This window comes from Sciurus vulgaris (genome assembly GCF_902686455.1).
Source record: "Sciurus vulgaris genome assembly, chromosome: 15".
Classification (NCBI taxonomy): Eukaryota; Metazoa; Chordata; class Mammalia; order Rodentia; family Sciuridae; genus Sciurus; species Sciurus vulgaris.
In genome coordinates this window covers 51,009,235-51,026,555 of record NC_136476.1, presented here as the reverse complement: position 1 = coordinate 51,026,555, position 17,321 = coordinate 51,009,235, and the positions used below count along the sequence as shown (strand labels likewise).

Sequence of the window (17,321 nt, the reverse complement as noted above, 5' to 3'; positions counted from 1 at the left end):
TGAAACCAGGCCATTTTTATTTTCTGATTTGAGATAGGGTCTCACTCAGTTGCCCAGAGTGCCCTCAAACTTGGAATCCTCCTACCTCAGCCTTCCAAGTCACTGGAATTTCATGTGTGCACCACTGTGCCTGGCTTACTATCATAATCTTGACCTTTAACCTCTAGGTCTGTCCCTTAGTTTAGAGATAGCAGGCTCTCTAAGGCTATCTTGTTAACTCCTCACCCACTGTGGTAAGACCCTTGCTTTCAAGCATTGGGTAGTTCGAGACCCCTGTATGGACTGCAGTTTTTCTATCTATAGTACAGTGGGAGCAAAAACACTTGCTATATAGATTTGCTATGAGGCTTGAAAGGAAGCAATGCTTTTATTTTATTTTACTTTTTGGAAGCAATGCTTTTAAAAGACCATTGTGAGGTTTAAGCTCATGCAGGACATTGTGTTGTTGTTATTTTTAGTTGCCAGACCTGTGCCAAGAAATGGGGCTTTTTCAGTTGATAGGAAGCTTGGTGAATCACTAGGGTAAAGGTTTTGCTAAAAAAGACTAGCGCGACCTTGGGCCCCATTTATTGCAGCCAGAATGAGGGAAGTGAACTATTCTGCTACAACCTCTAAGATTATTGTCCTCAGAGCTGGTTTCCTGGCTATTGGGGGTACTTTGATGGGCTGGGCTACATTCACTGATCAGAGAGGGGAGGGGCTGGAACAATTGGTGCCCTGGAAACTCAGTTGTGCATGTGAGCCATAGGGCAAGGGTTGCAAACGCACATTCTATAAGGGTCAAGAATGTCGACTCAGGGTGGTAGGGACTCGGAGGTAGAGTGAAGATTGGTGTAAGGGCGTAACTGCCACTGCTCCAGCTGGCTGTCACCGTGGAGGTGGAATACAGGCCAGCATTGCCCCAGCTTCTCATTTTCCAAGAGGAGCTGAAAATTCTGATTTTTAAAAACAAGTTATCCAAGGGAAACCTGTGTGCTAGATGGATGAGGTACGTGCATTGCCAGTTGGCAACTCTGACACAGAGAATCATATGGGGTTCATTCACTCATTCATTATTTTTAAGAAATGGTTTTGACATGGGGAAGACAGAAATGAGGAATCCTCAGCCTTCAGACCCTCCATACCTGCTCCAGTCCTTCCACCCACTAGGGGATCACCCAGCTAGCCTGGCATGGCCCCACTCCTCCCATCCTTGTCAGTTCCTGTCCTCCCCTGCTGCATCCTCTCCTGGCCTTAAGCCAGTCCATCTCTGGGCTCCCATGCATCCGTCCTGGGCTCCTGAGGGAACTAGTGAGCCATGCTCTCCCCTACCCCACCTGGTGGCTACTTCACATTTTATCAGACTTTCTTGAAGCTGCGACTTTACATCTGCCTTCCCCCCCCCGCCCCCATCCTGCAGTGCTGGGGATTTGAACCCTGGTCCTTGAGCATGCTAGGCAAGCACCCTACAAGATGGGTTATATTGTCAGCACATTGTTTTTTTATTTTTATTTTTTAATCAGCAAATAGTTTGATCTCATGGGTAACAAAGAAAATCACTGGCTGGGCTTCCTGTGCCTGCCTCTTCCTGTTCCTGTCCCTTTCATCACCTGTTACCTACCTGTTCATACACACATTCCTCCTAAGCTGGGATATGTCACCTCCTTCTTGGAGGACTCCTCCCCTTCTGCACCAGTACATTCCTCCAGCCCACTTAGGCCCTTTGCCTCTGTTCTTCTTTCTTTCCTCTATCTTCAGCCCCCGCCCCCTCTGCCTATAAACATACCAAAATCTCTCCACTTAGCAGAACAAAACATCTCTCCCTTCACCTTGTGAACCCCTCATTTATCACTCACTCTCTCCTTCTGGAAAGTTCTCCAAGAAGTCTCTACACCGGTACCTTTCAATTCTTATTAGCTGGTAACGTAGCACTTGCCTCACATGAGTGAGGACTTGGGTCCAATCCCCAGCAATGCAAAAAAGTTACCTCTGCTGGGCATGGTGGTGCCCATCTGTAGTCCCAGCTACTTCGAAAGTTGTGGCAGGAAGATCCCTTGAGCCCAAGAATTTGGGGCCAGCCTGGACAACATAGTGAGACCCTGTCTCAATAAATAAATGAATAAATCCTTCCTCAACCGCAGCACTTATCTCTCAATCTTTCCAGGCTTCTGCCCCGCCCCCCACATGACCTGATAACAGTGCTCATCATGTTACTAACAACTGCTGAATCGTCATTCAAAGGAATGTGCTTTCCAGGCAGGCCTTCATACATGTGATCCAGAGGCTGCATATGACTGACCGAGTTGACCATCCCCTCCATGGGAAAATCTTTCCCTGGTGTACATTTTCTTTTTGTTCTCTCATTTTAATACCTGCGCAACTATGGTTCTAACATCCACCCAAAGTGCTGATGTACGAATTAGCTTCCAACTGTCTTCTCTCCCTGGGCCTTATTTGCCCATGGCTTCAGTTGCAGTTCTAATATCCATAATTATTTAGGTTTTCTCTTTCACAAGCTCTGGAGCCGAACTGGCCAAGGGAAATAGAATTTGAGTCACTTACATAATTAAAAATTTTCTAGTAGCTACATTAAAAAGTAAAGTGCAACAGGTAAAAATAAGTTGATTTTATTATATTTAATCCATGTATCCAAAATCCAACATGTGGTCAACATAAAATTGTTAAGATAATCCACACTCTCCTCTTCCAACTAAATCTTTGAAATCTGGCATGTGCAGATTTCAATGGGATAGTCACATTTTAAGTGCATAACAGCTGAATGTAGTCACATAACTAGATATCCTTGATATCTTTTTTTTTGTTTGTTTGTTTGGTACTGAGGATTGAACACAGAGGCACTTAACCACTAAGCTACATCCCCAGACCTTTTTATTTTTTATTTTGAGATAGGGTCTCACTAAGTTTCTGATGGCCTCACTAAGTTACTGAGGCTGACCTCAAACTTGTGATTCTCCTGTCTCAGCCTCCCGAGAAACTGGGATTTTAGGCATGTGCCACCATGCCTGATTATTCACATGTCTAGATATCTTGGATAACACACACCTAGATTCTGATTTCTAGAAGCTGGACTTAAAACACATGGACATTTCAAAGATGGCTTCTGAACTTGGTCTTAGAGAATGTTATTTTTTTTCAGGATGTAGGATCAGGTATTCCAGGCAGACGGAACAGTATATCCAACACAGAGGTCTGAGACTGCAAGGAATGCATGGAGAAATGCAATTGTTTGATGTGAGACCGTCTGGCATGGATCTGACCATGTTTCACTGTGTTATAGGCTGTGTGACCTTAGATAAGCCATTCAATTTCTTGAAGCGTCACTTTGTCCATCCATCAATTGGGGAGAATAATAGTGCTCTGCATAGAAATAAATATCCGCCAGGTTAGCCTGAGGTGTAAGATGCTTTGAGGGATGCAGTTCACACCAACCATCCCCTCCTTGAGGCCCTGCCCACAACCCAAACTGCAGGTGTGGGTTCAGGGTCAAGGTGCCTGGATATATTCTACGAACCTCTGACTCTGCCACTTGTTCCTGACTTCTTTCATATCCACCACCCAGCTCTCACTGGCTCAGGTCTGAGAGATCTCTATGGGATAAGAGAGAAGGTTCTGGAGAAAGAGGACACAGCAAGGGTCTTTAAGGGTAATGTGGGGGAGGCCCAGGACAGGGGGGTGTTGAGGAACTAGAACTGACTTTTGAGCTCTCATCTGGGGGTGGGACTTCTGGGCAGGCAGCTCCCTCAGAAACGCTCCCTTGCAGGTGTTTGGCCTTGGTTCTGTAGCTCATATGGTTCTAGGAGGGAAAACCTTTGGGAGCTTCCTCAGTGTCAACTTGGGTTTTGGCTTTGGAGTCACCATTGGAATGCATGTGGCAGGCAACATCTCTGGTGAGTAAACCCAGACCCCTTCTGATTGGGCAAAACCAGGTATTTCTGGCAAGATGTTTCCTGCCCACCTCCAGTCAGGCTTGTCTCTGACTCAGCTGGTGCCTCACCCTTACTGACAACCAGGAGGGAGGTTGCGCCTCTAAACCCCTTGCCTCGGTTGTGTCTTCCCCAGACTCTTAATGAGCCCTTTTCAACCCCCTTCCCTTGCCATTTTTACTGGCTCGGTCATCTTAGGGAAATTATTCACCTCTGTTCCTCACTTTCCTTGATGGCAAAGTGGAGATGGTGGTCCTTACTTTGTGGGGACAGTTGTATGGGTTCAATGAGAAAGCTCTTGTTCCAGAACACACTCCATGAACACTAGCCATTATTATTTATTATTGTGGTTGCTGTCAATATTATTCATCTTGTCATTTGTTTCCGCTCTCACTCTCCCCACAGGGGCCCACATGAATGCGGCTGTGACCTTCACCACCTGTGCCTTAGGCCGCATGCCTTGGAGGAAGTTTCCTGTATATGTGCTGGGTCAGTTTCTGGGCTCCTTCATGGCTGCTGTCACCATCTATGGCCTCTTCTACTGTGAGTGTTCTCTCCTGGGTAGTCTGCCTCTGGCCTCAGCCTCCTCTGAAATATGGGCATATTGGGTCTTGGAGTTCCGGTTCTGTAAAAATGTCTGGGAGAAAAAGCCTTGGAGCTGCTCCCCAACCCTCACCCCCTACGATCTGGGATGTCAGTGGGGTTTAACTCAATCTGTCTCCACAGCGGCCATTATCCACTTCTCTGGCAACCTTCTGACAGTGACGGGTCCCACAGCCACTGCTGGCATTTTTGCCACTTACCTTCCTGAGCACATGATGTTGTGGAGGGGCTTCCTGGACGAGGTCAGTAGTGCAGGGTGATAGAAGAAAAGACTTCTGGATGGGGACTGTACCAAAACATGTCTCTGCCAGGGTTTTTGGATTTAGGGTACAATGGAGACTCTGTGGCTTGGCTAGGGCCTCAGTGGGCTGCCATGTCATCTGCTTCCCAGATGTTTGTGACAGGGATGCTTCAGCTGTGTCTCTTCGCCATCACGGACAAGGACAACAACCCAGCACTGCAAGGGACGGAGGCTCTGGTGGTCGGCGTCCTCATTGTCATCATCGGAGCATCCTTAGGCATGAATACCGGATATGCTATGAACCCATCCCGGGACTTGCCTCCTCGCTTCTTCACTTTCATAGCTGGCTGGGGCAAACAGGTGTTCAGGTACTGCCCTTGCCGGGCCCCATTCCTGGGAGTTTTCTGTGGGGCCCTTGCTTGCAGAGGGGTGGGGGCAATCTGAGCAGCTGCCCAGGAGAGTCCCGCAGAACATCCAGATAGCTTGGGGAACTGGGGTGGGTCCTGATGTTTTCCCAGACCAGCGCAGATGCAGATCTTGCTCTGGGACTGTCAACCCTGCCCCTGAATCAGGCTGAGGTGGGCCAGGACCCCAGGCAAGGGTGTCTCCTGGGGTGACTCCTCTGTTCACCCTGTCTTGGCCTGAGGTGGAGGCTAGTGACGCCCTGTGCAATGGCCTCCTCAGCAGTCCTCTGTCTTTTGCCTGCAGCGCTGGAGACAACTGGTGGTGGGTACCAGTGGTGGCACCACTCTTAGGTGCCTACCTAGGTGGCATCATCTATGTCATCTTCATTGGCTCCAGCATCCCAAGGAAGCCCCAGAGATTGGAGAACTCCATGGTGTGTGAAGACCACAGGATAACTGTATTGCCCAAGACCAGCCCATCCATGACCTCCCCCATCACCCCTTCAATTCAGCCTGCTCCACCCTTAAGTGGCTCCATGCTTTTAGAGCAGTTCTAAGTCGAGCCTATTTTCCCAACCCTACTCTAATGAAGAAAGCCTTGTCCCACAGTGGTACCTTCACTTTTTGGGGCCTCCTGTGATTGGGCTTCCCTCCTGGGACTTCCAGCAGCTCCAGGTTTATGCCTTAGCTCAAGGCTGGAGCATAGAGCTGAGAGGCCTCATTTCTTCAGGCCAGGATCTGGGGTGTTCCCTGAGGGAGAATTGGGAAGAACTGACCTGTGACCTCAGGGTGAGATGAAAGGCATAGAGGCCTCAGAAGTGGGTAATTTGATGTAAGGCCCAGAGCTAGCTGATGAGGGACAACTTTGGGCATATTTTGAGGATACCTTGTGATAGGATTCTAGACTTTACCTGTTTGTTCCTTCTAGCCATGATCAGTTCTTGGACCAGACAAGGCAAGACCAAGAGTACAGATCAGAATTTCTCAACATTTTTTTCATTAGTGCCTTCAGCATTCTTTTAAATATTCTTTATTAATTTCATATTTTAATACCACAGGTATATTAAAACTATGTTTATGTACTCTATCTGTGCTTCATACATAAAAATGAGATTCTTTTTCACCCTTGTTCCAAGAATCAATTTTCTTTCCCTTGGAGATGTTTGGTATGGACTGAAAGCTAGTAAGTGATTGGAATCGTCTTCCTCCTTCCTGACATTAGAGCTCTCACACATGAAGGAATTCCAGAGTTGGGAGGGAAGATGCATGATAGAACTCTTTCAGATCAGTAAAAAGGCAAGAAAAAGTCTCACAGAGCTCACAGGAAACAGGCTCAGAGGCTGGATGGCAGCTTGGGAGCCAGGACCTGTTGATGATGGGGCCAGACAGGAACCTTCCTACTTTCTGGGATGTAGAGGGCAGTATCACCTGTGGTTCTTGTTGTCATTCATACGTTTAGGATTTACGTGTGCAGACCCTGCCTGGTCACTGGGGATGCCTCATGGATAAGGCTGGGTCTCTACCATTAAGAATGCAGTTTAATGGGGGATAGGTACTTATGAAGAAGAAGCTAAGAGGTAGAGAGTAGGATGTTTAGAGCTCAGAGGAGGTCTTATAGCCAGCCTCTGGTCTTCCAAGAGGAGGAGACAGAGTGGAGTGGGGACTAAGGATGTCCTTTCTGGGGCTGAAAGCCACATTTGACAGTTTGATGGAATAGGAGGCAGAGGCTGGTCTTCCTTCTGGTGGGGGAATGGTGAGATGATTCAGAAAGCCCATCTGAGCTGAGTGTGCAGGATGCAGGCAGTGGGGAAGATAGGTCTATAGAGAACATGGAAAGAGACAATAATCCAGAAGGAGCAGCAGGGTACCTACTGGGTCAGCACTGTGGGTGGAGAGGAGTGATGGGATTTGATCAATGCCTAGGAGATACAACTGGCAGGACTTGATTTGGATGAAGGAATGAGTGAGGGACAGGGAGGAGTCAGTGATGACTTCCAGTTTCTGGCTTGGGTGTGGGGGGTTGGTAATGTCACCACTGAAAACAGAGCACAAGGGAGGACTGATTTGGAAAGGAAGTAAGTTACATCACATATATTTGAGTTTGAGTTGCCTATGGCCCTTGCAGGGTGTGTGGGTGAAAGGTGTGTGATATCTTGGGCAAATTACTCAATCTCTCTGGGTCTTGATCTTCTTATTTGTAAATGGGGACAAGAATATCATTTACCATTTGTGTTGCTGTGAATGCTAAATGTGATAATACATGTAAAATGCTGAAAACAGTGCCTGGCACAGAGTGCTCAATACATGCAGTTAAGCCTTTTATGTGGTCTGGAGCTCAGAAGAGAGCTGAAGGTAGAGATTTATGGCTTTGTGGAGATGTACTGTGTCATGGAAGAATGAAAGGAGAGTCAGGGAGCAGGGCACAAGGTAACTGGTCAAGAGGCATTGTAAACAACCCAGATGTCCATCAACAGAGGAACAGATACATACATTGCTGTACAATCACCAATAACAGAATATTATACAACAGTGAAAATTAAGGCCAACAGTTACCTGCAATAGTACAGAAAAAATTTGGAGGCATAGAAAGCAGTATAGTAGACTCTATACAATATGATTCCAGTGGTTTTTTTTTTTTTTTTTTTTTTTTTTTTTTTTTTTTTTTTGCATTGAGGATTGAATCCACTTCAATCAAGGGTGCTTAACCCCTGAGCCACATCCCCAACTCTTTTTATTTTTTATTTTGAGACAGGGTCTCACTAAGTTGCTTAAGACCTTGCTAAGTTGCTGAGGCTGGCCTTGAATCTGCAATCCTCCTGCCTTAGGCTCCTGAGTTGCTGGGATTACAGGCATGTGCCACTGCACTCAGCTTAATTCATTTTATAGCTGAAAAATAAGCAAAAATTAATACGCCTTCAGGCACATACATGTATGTGAAAATACTATTGAAAAAAATTATTTCCCCATAGAGATAGGAGTGTTACCCAGAGCACAAAGGTATTGTAAGCTTTTAATAATTTTCTAGTTCTGAGGCTGGAGGTAAATTTATGAATGTTATGATTGTGCTTAAATGTGCTAAAACATTTAAAATTTGTTATGTGGTAACAAATGTGATATATATATTTATGTACATATGGATCATGTAAATGTGATATACACTTATGTATGTATGGGTCATGTATTTAAAAATATAAATAGCTGCAATGGAAGAATTGGGGTTGAGGGGCTGGGTATGGTGGCTCACTCCTATAATCCCTGTAGCTGGGGAGGCTGAGGCAGGAGGATCACAAATTCGAAGCCAGCCTCAGCAACTAGTCACCCTGTTTCAAAATGAAAAAAATAAAAAGCAGGGGATGTGGTCTACCAGTTGAGCACCCCTGAGTTCAATCCCTGGTACAAAAAAAAAAAAAAAAAAAATTGGGGTTGGGGGTTGGCAGGTAGGGAGCCTGCTAAAATCACAGGGAATCAAGGGAGGGAGGGGAGAGGCTTATGTCTGAAGTCCATGCTGGGAGGAATAGAGTCAGGGGAATCAGGGTTGAGAGTGATCAGGGAAGGGCTGACAACTGGAAATCTACAGTCAGCTGTACAGGGCCTCCCTCTTTGATCCTGCTGTACTCCTTTCCCCTCTCTGTTTCAGTGGTCTCATGAGCATGAGGTGGCCAGTCTCATTCCTGGCATTTCAGAGGAACATGATCCCAAGACCTCACTCACAGCTGAGAGGCACATATGGGTCTCAGGTCCCTGGGTTCTGTCCTCCTCTGTCCCTCACTGAACACTTGTAGCATCTTCATGTCCTTGGGAGTTGGCCCTAGAGGTGTTACCAATTAGTGTGGGGTGTGTTTGCTCAATTTGGGATAGAAATCATGAAAAGGCAAAGCATATCTCTTTCTGATGTTCCCAGTTCTTAGTGTTAACAGCTGATCTGAGGATTCTTTAGCTTGACTGAGATAGAAATCACAAGAAGACAAGCAATACCATCTGAATAAGGTTTTATTGGGGCTTGTGCTTGAGTACAAGAGAGAGAGTGCATGGACAGGTTTCCTGAACTGTTTGCTGAGGACACCAGGTGCAAAGCTAACACACAAAGGTGGGCTCGTGCAGGCAGTCAGCTGTTGCACACTGAGCTCAGAATTTCTGAACACTTGTCATCAGATCTTTGTTCTCAGCACCAGGTTTTGCACTTGACACTGATCTGCACATGTGCACTGGGTCTGCCCGCACTTAGTTTGCAAAAATGACAGGTGTTTATCTTGCCACCCGAGGAAGGTCATGTATCAGTTAAATTCAGGCCCACTGAATTTGTAATGCAAGGGTTTCAGGGAAGCTTGGGGAAGGAGTGAGCAGCTCCTGAACTTGATCACTGGTGAAAACGACTCTTCAAAATTAACTTGCATTGGGCAGGAAAACTTAGTGGGGGAAGCAGTGCCCTCCTTGCTCTGTCTCAGAAGCAGGACATCCAATAGGTCCATCTAGAACCTCTGCCTGCTTTCCACTGCTCTGCCACAGACTTGTAGTAGGTCTATTGCCTGTAACATCTTGTAAGTTTTGGTCCCAATGTCAGGCTCAGAGGAGTCCTGACCCCAGTCACAGAGTAAGTCTTGCCATTCTCTTAGCAGAAACTGATTGAAAGCCTTTAACATGGCAGTTGTCATTCTAGTGTTGAGGATACAGGTATAAGGAAGACAAACAGAAGTCTTCACATTCTGTGCAAAATATATGGTGTGCTAATGATAGATGTTAAGAAGGAAAAACAGGAAAGGGGAATGGGAAGTGTGGGGAGGTGAGAAAAGCTGGAAGCCTCATTGAGAAGACTTTAAGGAAGGACCACGTAAGAATGAGCCACGTAAACACGTAGGGAAAATGTATGATAAGCTGAAGGAATGGCTGGTGAAAAGCCATGAAGTGGGGAGTTGGAAGGGGCCGCTGAGCTGGAATGGAAAAAGAGGGAGTGGAAAGTGGAAGATGAGGTCAGAGAAGGAAGTGGGTGGGTGGACTGAGGACAGGCCCAGGGGAGGCCAGGACAAGGGTTGGGCAGAAGTGAGGGAAGTCTCTGGAGAAAGGCAGGTCCTAGTGCAGGAAGGAAGGAAGCAGCAGGGATGGGTGGGGTGGGCTTCACAGAACCTTACGGATTCTTGCTCTTGGCTTTACTAATGCACACCCACCCCCATTCTCCCGGTTCCAGCACAGATTGTTATGTGATCTGAACAGTACCCTCCCCTCTCTGGGTCTTGGTTTCCCGTCTATTCAATGAAGCTTGGATCTGTCGGTGTCTACAAGTCTCCCAGCTCTGACTTCACTTTGCAGCCTCATGCTATGATCTGTGCTATGATCCCTCTTCATCCTGCCCCTTCTCCAGCTGAGATGGGAATAGTGATGGGGCAGAACAACTCCTACTCCCAGACAAGGCCCTTCCAGGGTTTTGCAGACAAAAGTTTGATCCTCAGCCTGGTGATCTCAGCTTGATTAGCCAAGAGTCCCTTAATCCCTGTCTGGTTGCTCTCTCTCTCTCCTAGGGCTTCTGAGGGACAATGGCACTACTCTGGTCTAGCTGGACTTATTGTCTCCTCCCTCAGATGGGTTCCTGAAGCCTAGGTGGCAGCAGTCATTTTAGGCTGAGCCCTAGGGCTGATAAAGCTGTGGCCACTCCCAACAGCACAGCCCAATTTTGGCTCCACACCCTCCTCTGCACTGATCTGAGAGTGGGAACAGTGAAGCAGAGTGATCTCTGCCATTCTGCATGTAGCAGGGGCTCATACTGAAGACTGGAGCCAGCCTGCCTGGATCCAAACACCTACTCTGTCACTCATTAGTCATATCACCTCAGTTTAGATGGGGTAATAATCTTATCTTACAGAGCTGCATGGGGACAGGGGAGTATATGTTTGCTGTTAGCACTATGCATCCTCTCATATCTGCATGTCATCAGGCCCATCTTACAGTCTAGAGAGATGGGCTGTACAAGGGACTCTGGCCCTTGTCAATGTGTCACTGAAGCCTGTGCATTAACTTGGTACCTGAGGATGTGACCTTGACGAGTTTGGTTTTAAATTGTGAAATACATCTTGTAAACAAGGGTACAAATAACATATAGGGACATTGAAAACAACCATAAACCACTTAGGATACAAAAATGACCAAGTTCAGGGGATGGGGTTGTGGCTCAGTAGCAGAGTGCTTGCCCAGCATGTGTGAGGCACTGGGTTCAATTCTCAGCAGCTCATTAAAAAAAAAAAAAAGTCCGTTGACAACTAAAAAACCCCCCCAAACCAAAAAACAAAACAAATCAAGTACAGTGGTACATGTGTATAGTTCCAGCTACTTAGAAGGCTGAAGCAAGAGGACTTTGTTCGCTTGAGTCCAGGAGTTTGAGGTCAGCCTGGGCAATATCAGGGGACCCTGTCCCAAAGCAAACAAAACAGTAACAAAAACAACAAAACCTCTTAAATTTAAAACAACCTAACACTCCAGTGTCTTACCCTGAACTTTGGGTAGATTATTTAACCTCTCTGGGCCTTAATTTCTTTACCTGTAAAGGAGGATAATGGATAATGAGGTTCAGTGAAAAGTGAAGTGCTTGATTTAATTCTGCACTAGCATTACCCTGTGATGTAGCAAGGCTGGGTGGAATTCACAAGAGTTCATGGTCTTAGGATTCTTATCTGTGTCCAGGGGCCAAAGTGGTGTCCACAGAGGTTACTTGGGTCCTGGGGAAGGATGGGGTGAGTGATGCTGGAGGCTCCAAGGCTGGGTCAGGGATTGAGAGAGAAGACACATAGCTTGGAGCCAGGTACACCCAGGTGCACATGAGGTCATAAATGTTGGACGGAGTCTCTAGGGACCCAATAAGGAGAATTCCTCAGATGGGGGTTGCAACAGGTCATGGGAAGAGCCCTGCCAGGCCCTGTAAGAATGTGATCCTGCCTCCATTCTGTCATTCTCTCATACTTGTCCTGGCTTCTAGCTCCAGGTCAGGGAATATCAGAGAAAAGATGATGCACCAGGCCATTCTTGTTCACCAGGGACGTGAGGTGGGTGTGCTGCAGGAGCAAAGGCCCAGGGTAGAAGAGAAAGCTAGGCAGGCAGTGGCTAGAGGTGCCACTCCTCAGCTTTTCTGCCCTGTTCTCAGCTCCCTGTCCCCTTGATGATAGACTGCTCAGGGCCTAGTCCTTTTACCTCTTCTCTTTCACCCACCCTCCGGTTATGATCTCACCAGCCTTTAAATACCATTATATGCCACAGATCCCCAAATTAGCTCTCTAGCCCAGTCCTGTCTCCAGACTTCAGACTCCCATGTACAACCGCCTACTGGACAGATTTTCATCCCCCAAACCTGCTCCTCCCACATTCTTTCCTACCTCAGTAAATGGCAAATTCAATCTTCCAATTGCTCAGGCCAAAAACTTTTGAAATCATCCCTGACTCCTCTCTCTCACATCCCACATCCCACATCCCAGCTGTCAGTAAATCTCTTAGGTGTTATCTGCAAATGTATCCAGAATACAACCACTTCTCACCACCCTACAACTGCCACTCCAGTTCAAGTCACTCTTGTCTCTCAGATTTCAGCAGTGGTCTTCTCCTTTTTTTCCCCCAACCCTCCAGTGCTAGGGATCAAACCCAGAGTCTCATGCATGACAGGTAAATGCTCTACCACTGAGCCACATCCCTAGCCCTATGGCAGTGGTCTTCTGTTTCCCCAGCCTCTTCCCTTGCCCAGGCATCTAGTCTCAAACAGAAGTCAGATGATTATTTTAAAAAATGAGTTAGATCTTTCTTCTGAACTAAATCTTTCAGTGACCTACAAGGCCTGACACCAACATGTTCTGTTACCTTTCTAATTCCTGCTACTCTCACCTACAGCCTGCAGGTCTTGCTGTTCCTTCATGGTGCATGTTTCCACTGTAGAACCTTTGCAATGGTTGTTCCCTCTGCCTGAAAATCTTCCTTCAGGTATCTGCATATGTTTTCCCTGTGCCTATGCTCTGTATATCAACAAGTAGACAGAAAGCCGTATTATAAAAAAGGAATGGAGGGGTTGGGTTTGTGGCTCAGTGGTAGAGCACTTGCCTAGCATGTGTGAGGCCTTGGGTTCAATTCTCAGCACCACATATAAATGAAATAAAGGCCCATTGACAACCAAAACATATTTTGAAAAAGGAGTGGAAATGTGACAAATTTTAAAAATACCAGTTATAAATGCTACTAAAAAGTTAAACAGACAGTTTTTCCTGAGGCATTGTGAACACTCCCTGGGCCCAACTGGTTTGGGGAACCGTACTGCACCCTAGTGGTCACTGTGGGAAAAATCCTGTCTTCTGAAAAATTACTGGTTGTTCTGCTTGGGGACATAGTATAAGCTTTGCTCCCTTTTGAACTGACCTGGACCACCCTTTCCCAGGAACTCCAAATGAACTGTCAAAGTTACCCTTGCTTGGCCTGTGGAGAAGACAGGTGAGCGTAATAGGAATTTCAGATTCTCACTTGTCCATTGGGTGATCTGGGTAAGTGATCTAACCTTTATTCTCCCCACTAGTGAAGGGGTTATAAATACATACCTTCTAGGACTTTGAGGAGCAAAAGAGATGAGCACTGTACTTGGTGCCTTCTATGTTCTCAATAGCTGTTATCTACTGTTAGAAGAGATTCTTGGGCAAGTGTGGGTAGATGAGGACTTGACTCACTCACTCATGTTGGATGAAGTGGGTGAGGGGAGTGCATAGGGAGGTGACTGAAAGCTTACTGCTGTTCCTCCCCTGACCCCCAGTAGTTACTGAGACTGTCCTGGTATAGGCTTGAGGCTTGACTGTGCTGATGCCACGTGGTATGGGGAGACTCTCTTGATTTTTATGATTCACACTATTATCCTCAAGATAACTCAGGGCAGCACATGGGCAGGAACCATTACCCCAGATGCAGAAGCCAATGCTTACTGTTAAGAAAGTGCCCAAGGAGAGAGTTGAGGAAGTAAGACAGAAATTCTATATATTTAGCTATTTCCGCATTCAGGTTTTCCAGGAGGCTGTGCATCAGGAAAAATAACCTTATAAAGCCTGGGTTGAGGGCAAACTTGGGTCATGGGCAGGACTTCCAAGTGAGCTCTATTTGCAGAAGTCAGAGGGGCAAACCCAATTTTCTGAGGAATAACTTCCTCCTAGTACAGGGTGCTTCTAGGCTAGGAAACATAAGGTCTGATACGGCACATACATGTTTGACCCCAGGGAGCATGTCTTTTCTGGGATTAGCATTTGAAGGTAGAGGGGCTGGAGCGGCTTTGAGAATCTCCTGGGGATCCCTGCACTCTAAAGGCCGCGGGAGACAGTATGGGACATCTATACTAACGCTGCATGGGATTTGGGAGGAAGAACTTTCCTTTGGGTGGTGAGTAGACTAGTGAGGAGGCACCCTGGCAAGGTTGTTAGAAAACAAGGTCTCCAGGCTTTCAGGCATGAAGCAAGGCCAGCCAGCACCACAGGACACCCCTCCCCCTAAGCCCAAATCTATAGGACCCAATAACTTGGACTTTGCACTTCCCTGAAGTCTGACATTCCTTATTCCCCTGCCTGGTCTGTTCTCAGGTGTGGCTAGGACAGGATCCAGAGCTCTCAGGCAGACCCTGCAATCAGGAGGGCCTGCTTTATCTCCAGTCCTCCACCCATTGTCCCACCCATTGCATCAGGATGGCACCACGGCTGAGAGGAGCCAGTCCTGCCAGACAAACCAGAGGGAATTCCAAAGATAAGAATTTGGTTTCTGGAAAGCTCTGACCCATAAAAGAACTCCTGTTAAAAAAGTATAGAACTGGAAGGGGGAGAAGAAAGCATCTGATTCTCAAGAAGCAACAGTGTGAGGTCCTGGTGCCAAGACTCCCTTAAAATATGAGATCCAAGTGTAAAATTGTATCCAAGACTGTTTACTTAGTGAAGAATCTGCCAGACCCAGTAAAAACAGTTTTCCTTTGTTGAGGTGGCCTGGGGTTCCCTTGGAGCTCAGAAGGGGGCTGCTTCCCCTGCTGACCCCTTGGCATCCTATCCTACCTCCCTGATCTAAATCTCTTTCTCTTTGCAGGATCAAATTCTCTCACCCTCATCCTCTTTCATTTGGATCACCTCTGCAGCCTCTTGGTTCTGCTTTACGTCTCAAAAATGCCCTCCGATTCCTTCCACACATTTCTGCTTAAGGGGCTACTCTAGAACAAGGTAGCAATATAAGGTCCATGGTCAAATCTAGATTGCTAGCCAGGTATGGTGGCACACACCTGTAATCCCAGCAGCTTGGGAGACCGAGGCAGGAGGATCTCAAGTTCAAAACCAGCCTCCACAACTTAATGAGACCCTGGGGATGTGGCTCAGTGGTTAAGCACCCCTGGGTTCAATCCCTGGTACCAAAAAAAAAAAAAAAAAAAAATAGCCTTCTGCTTGTTTTTGCACAACCCATGAGTTAAGAATGTTTTTCACAATTTTAAAATCTTCTTTGTGGTGATAGGGACTGAACCCAGGATCTTAGGTATGCTAGGCAAGTGTTTTTCCACTGAGCTACATCCTAACCCCAAATACTCTTACTTTTCCCCTGCCCCTGCCAGGGCATGGATGGAAGCCAAGGTCTCATGCTATATCCCCTGCCCTACAACTTCTAAATGGCTGGAAAAAAGTCAAAAGAATATTTTGTAACATGTAAAAGGTACATGTGATTCTTATTTCAGGGTCCATAAGTAAGGTGAGATTATGTACTATCTATGGCTGTGTTCACACAATGGCAGAGTTGTTTAGTTGTAACAAAAACTGGAAGTCTCACAAAGTCTTTCTCTGGTTGCTTAAAGAAAACATTTGCTGACTCTTGCTCTAGATTAGGAATTTGGCCCTGCTGTTCTACCTAGGTTCCTCAGTGGTTCTCTTCAGCTGACCCATATCTACCTCTCTCCAGCCTCACCCCAATCTGGACAACTCTTCCTCAAGCCCCGGCACATCTGCCTCTCACAGTCCTACTACACAACTGGCATCTGGCAGACACGCATGCAGCCATTCACAAGGAGCAGCCTGATAGGCATTTCATTCCTTATTTGGCTAGTGCTATGGAGAGCTGCTTACCTATTTTTCCAGATACCAAATATCACTTGCATGAACTCTGAGCACCTCCGATGGATCAGGCACATCCCCATCTGCTATTCACTTAATCCTCATAACAACCCTGATGAGGTAGGTAAAACTTCCACTCCATTAAGTGGCAAGTTATGTGGCACAGCTAGAACCTGAAGTTAGACTCCTGCCTCCTGCTGATTCTGAGATGCCTTCACAGAGTTCAACTACTTAATCCACTGCTTGAAAAGCCTAACAGATGCTCTCATGGGCTTTCTGTTGTGTGTAGGGTCACAGACTATATGCTAAATGGGCTCAGAGAGAGGAAGTTTGTTGTTTTCTGTCATTTTTTCCCAGTTGTCTGTTCCCATTGCTGTACCTGTCTTTCAAAGCAGTTTGGGCAAAGACTGAAGGATGGCCCTACTCTTCTTACAAAAATGCCTGGAATTGGAATTCCACATCTCAAGTTTCATTCTGCTGCTCCAGGGCACAAGGCTTGTTCTGAAGCAGAAGGAAGTTGCTGGAAATCTGGTCTCCAGGCTGGAGGGTTACCAATACAAAGGGGGTCAAATTAATTGTTGACACACCTGCTTTAAAGGAGCCTGAAGAATGCCTCTAGTGGGCCTCTGGACATAAGCTCTGGACTATCCACATACTTGACTATTCAGAGGTCCAGAGCTCAGAGACAGAGAAAGTCAACATGGTTGTTGAAGGCCTAGGAAAAAGCAATGCCGGACAGTTGTCTATGTGAGACTCTTTATCAACCAGAGAGGAGTTAGGATTACACTGGTCAGTTCATAGACGTAACAGTATGAAACTGGCAGAAGGAAAAGCTTGTTCTATGCCCTCTATTATGGGAGAGATGGCTAAACTGTCATTGGGCGGGCTCAGTGATGTGGTGTAAGAAGTGTAGGAACTTGAGAAAATGGAATTCTGTAAAGCAACCTCTCTCCTAGGTCTAGAACTGACAGCACTAGGAAACACCAAAAAGAAGTTCACCTAGACAGGCCCATGACAGCTTTTGGCAAAATAAGGTAAGACTTAGGTAAGATGGTTAGGTTTAACATGACACGTGTGA

At 46.5% G+C, this 17,321-nt stretch overlaps 1 protein-coding gene across 9 annotated transcripts in view; it reads left to right on the top strand.

Moving 5' to 3' along the window:
* The window catches only part of AQP7 (aquaporin 7), a 34,439-nt gene extending 25,048 nt beyond the window's left edge, over positions 1–9,391 (top strand). For 6 of the 9 annotated variants that reach the window (XM_079113269.1, XM_079113265.1, XM_079113268.1 and 3 more), the window contains 5 exons: positions 3,761–3,887; positions 4,329–4,466; positions 4,650–4,768; positions 4,918–5,135; positions 5,476–9,391. In XM_079113269.1, the coding sequence (XP_078969395.1) occupies positions 3,761–3,887; positions 4,329–4,466; positions 4,650–4,768; positions 4,918–5,135; positions 5,476–5,728 (855 nt within the window). In that variant the 3' untranslated portion in view covers positions 5,729–9,391. The remainder of the gene's footprint in view (positions 1–3,760; positions 3,888–4,328; positions 4,467–4,649; positions 4,769–4,917; positions 5,136–5,475) is intronic. The other 3 variants (XM_079113270.1, XM_079113271.1, XM_079113273.1) reach the window with 3 other exon arrangements.
* Positions 9,392–17,321: the final 7,930 nt, after the last annotated feature.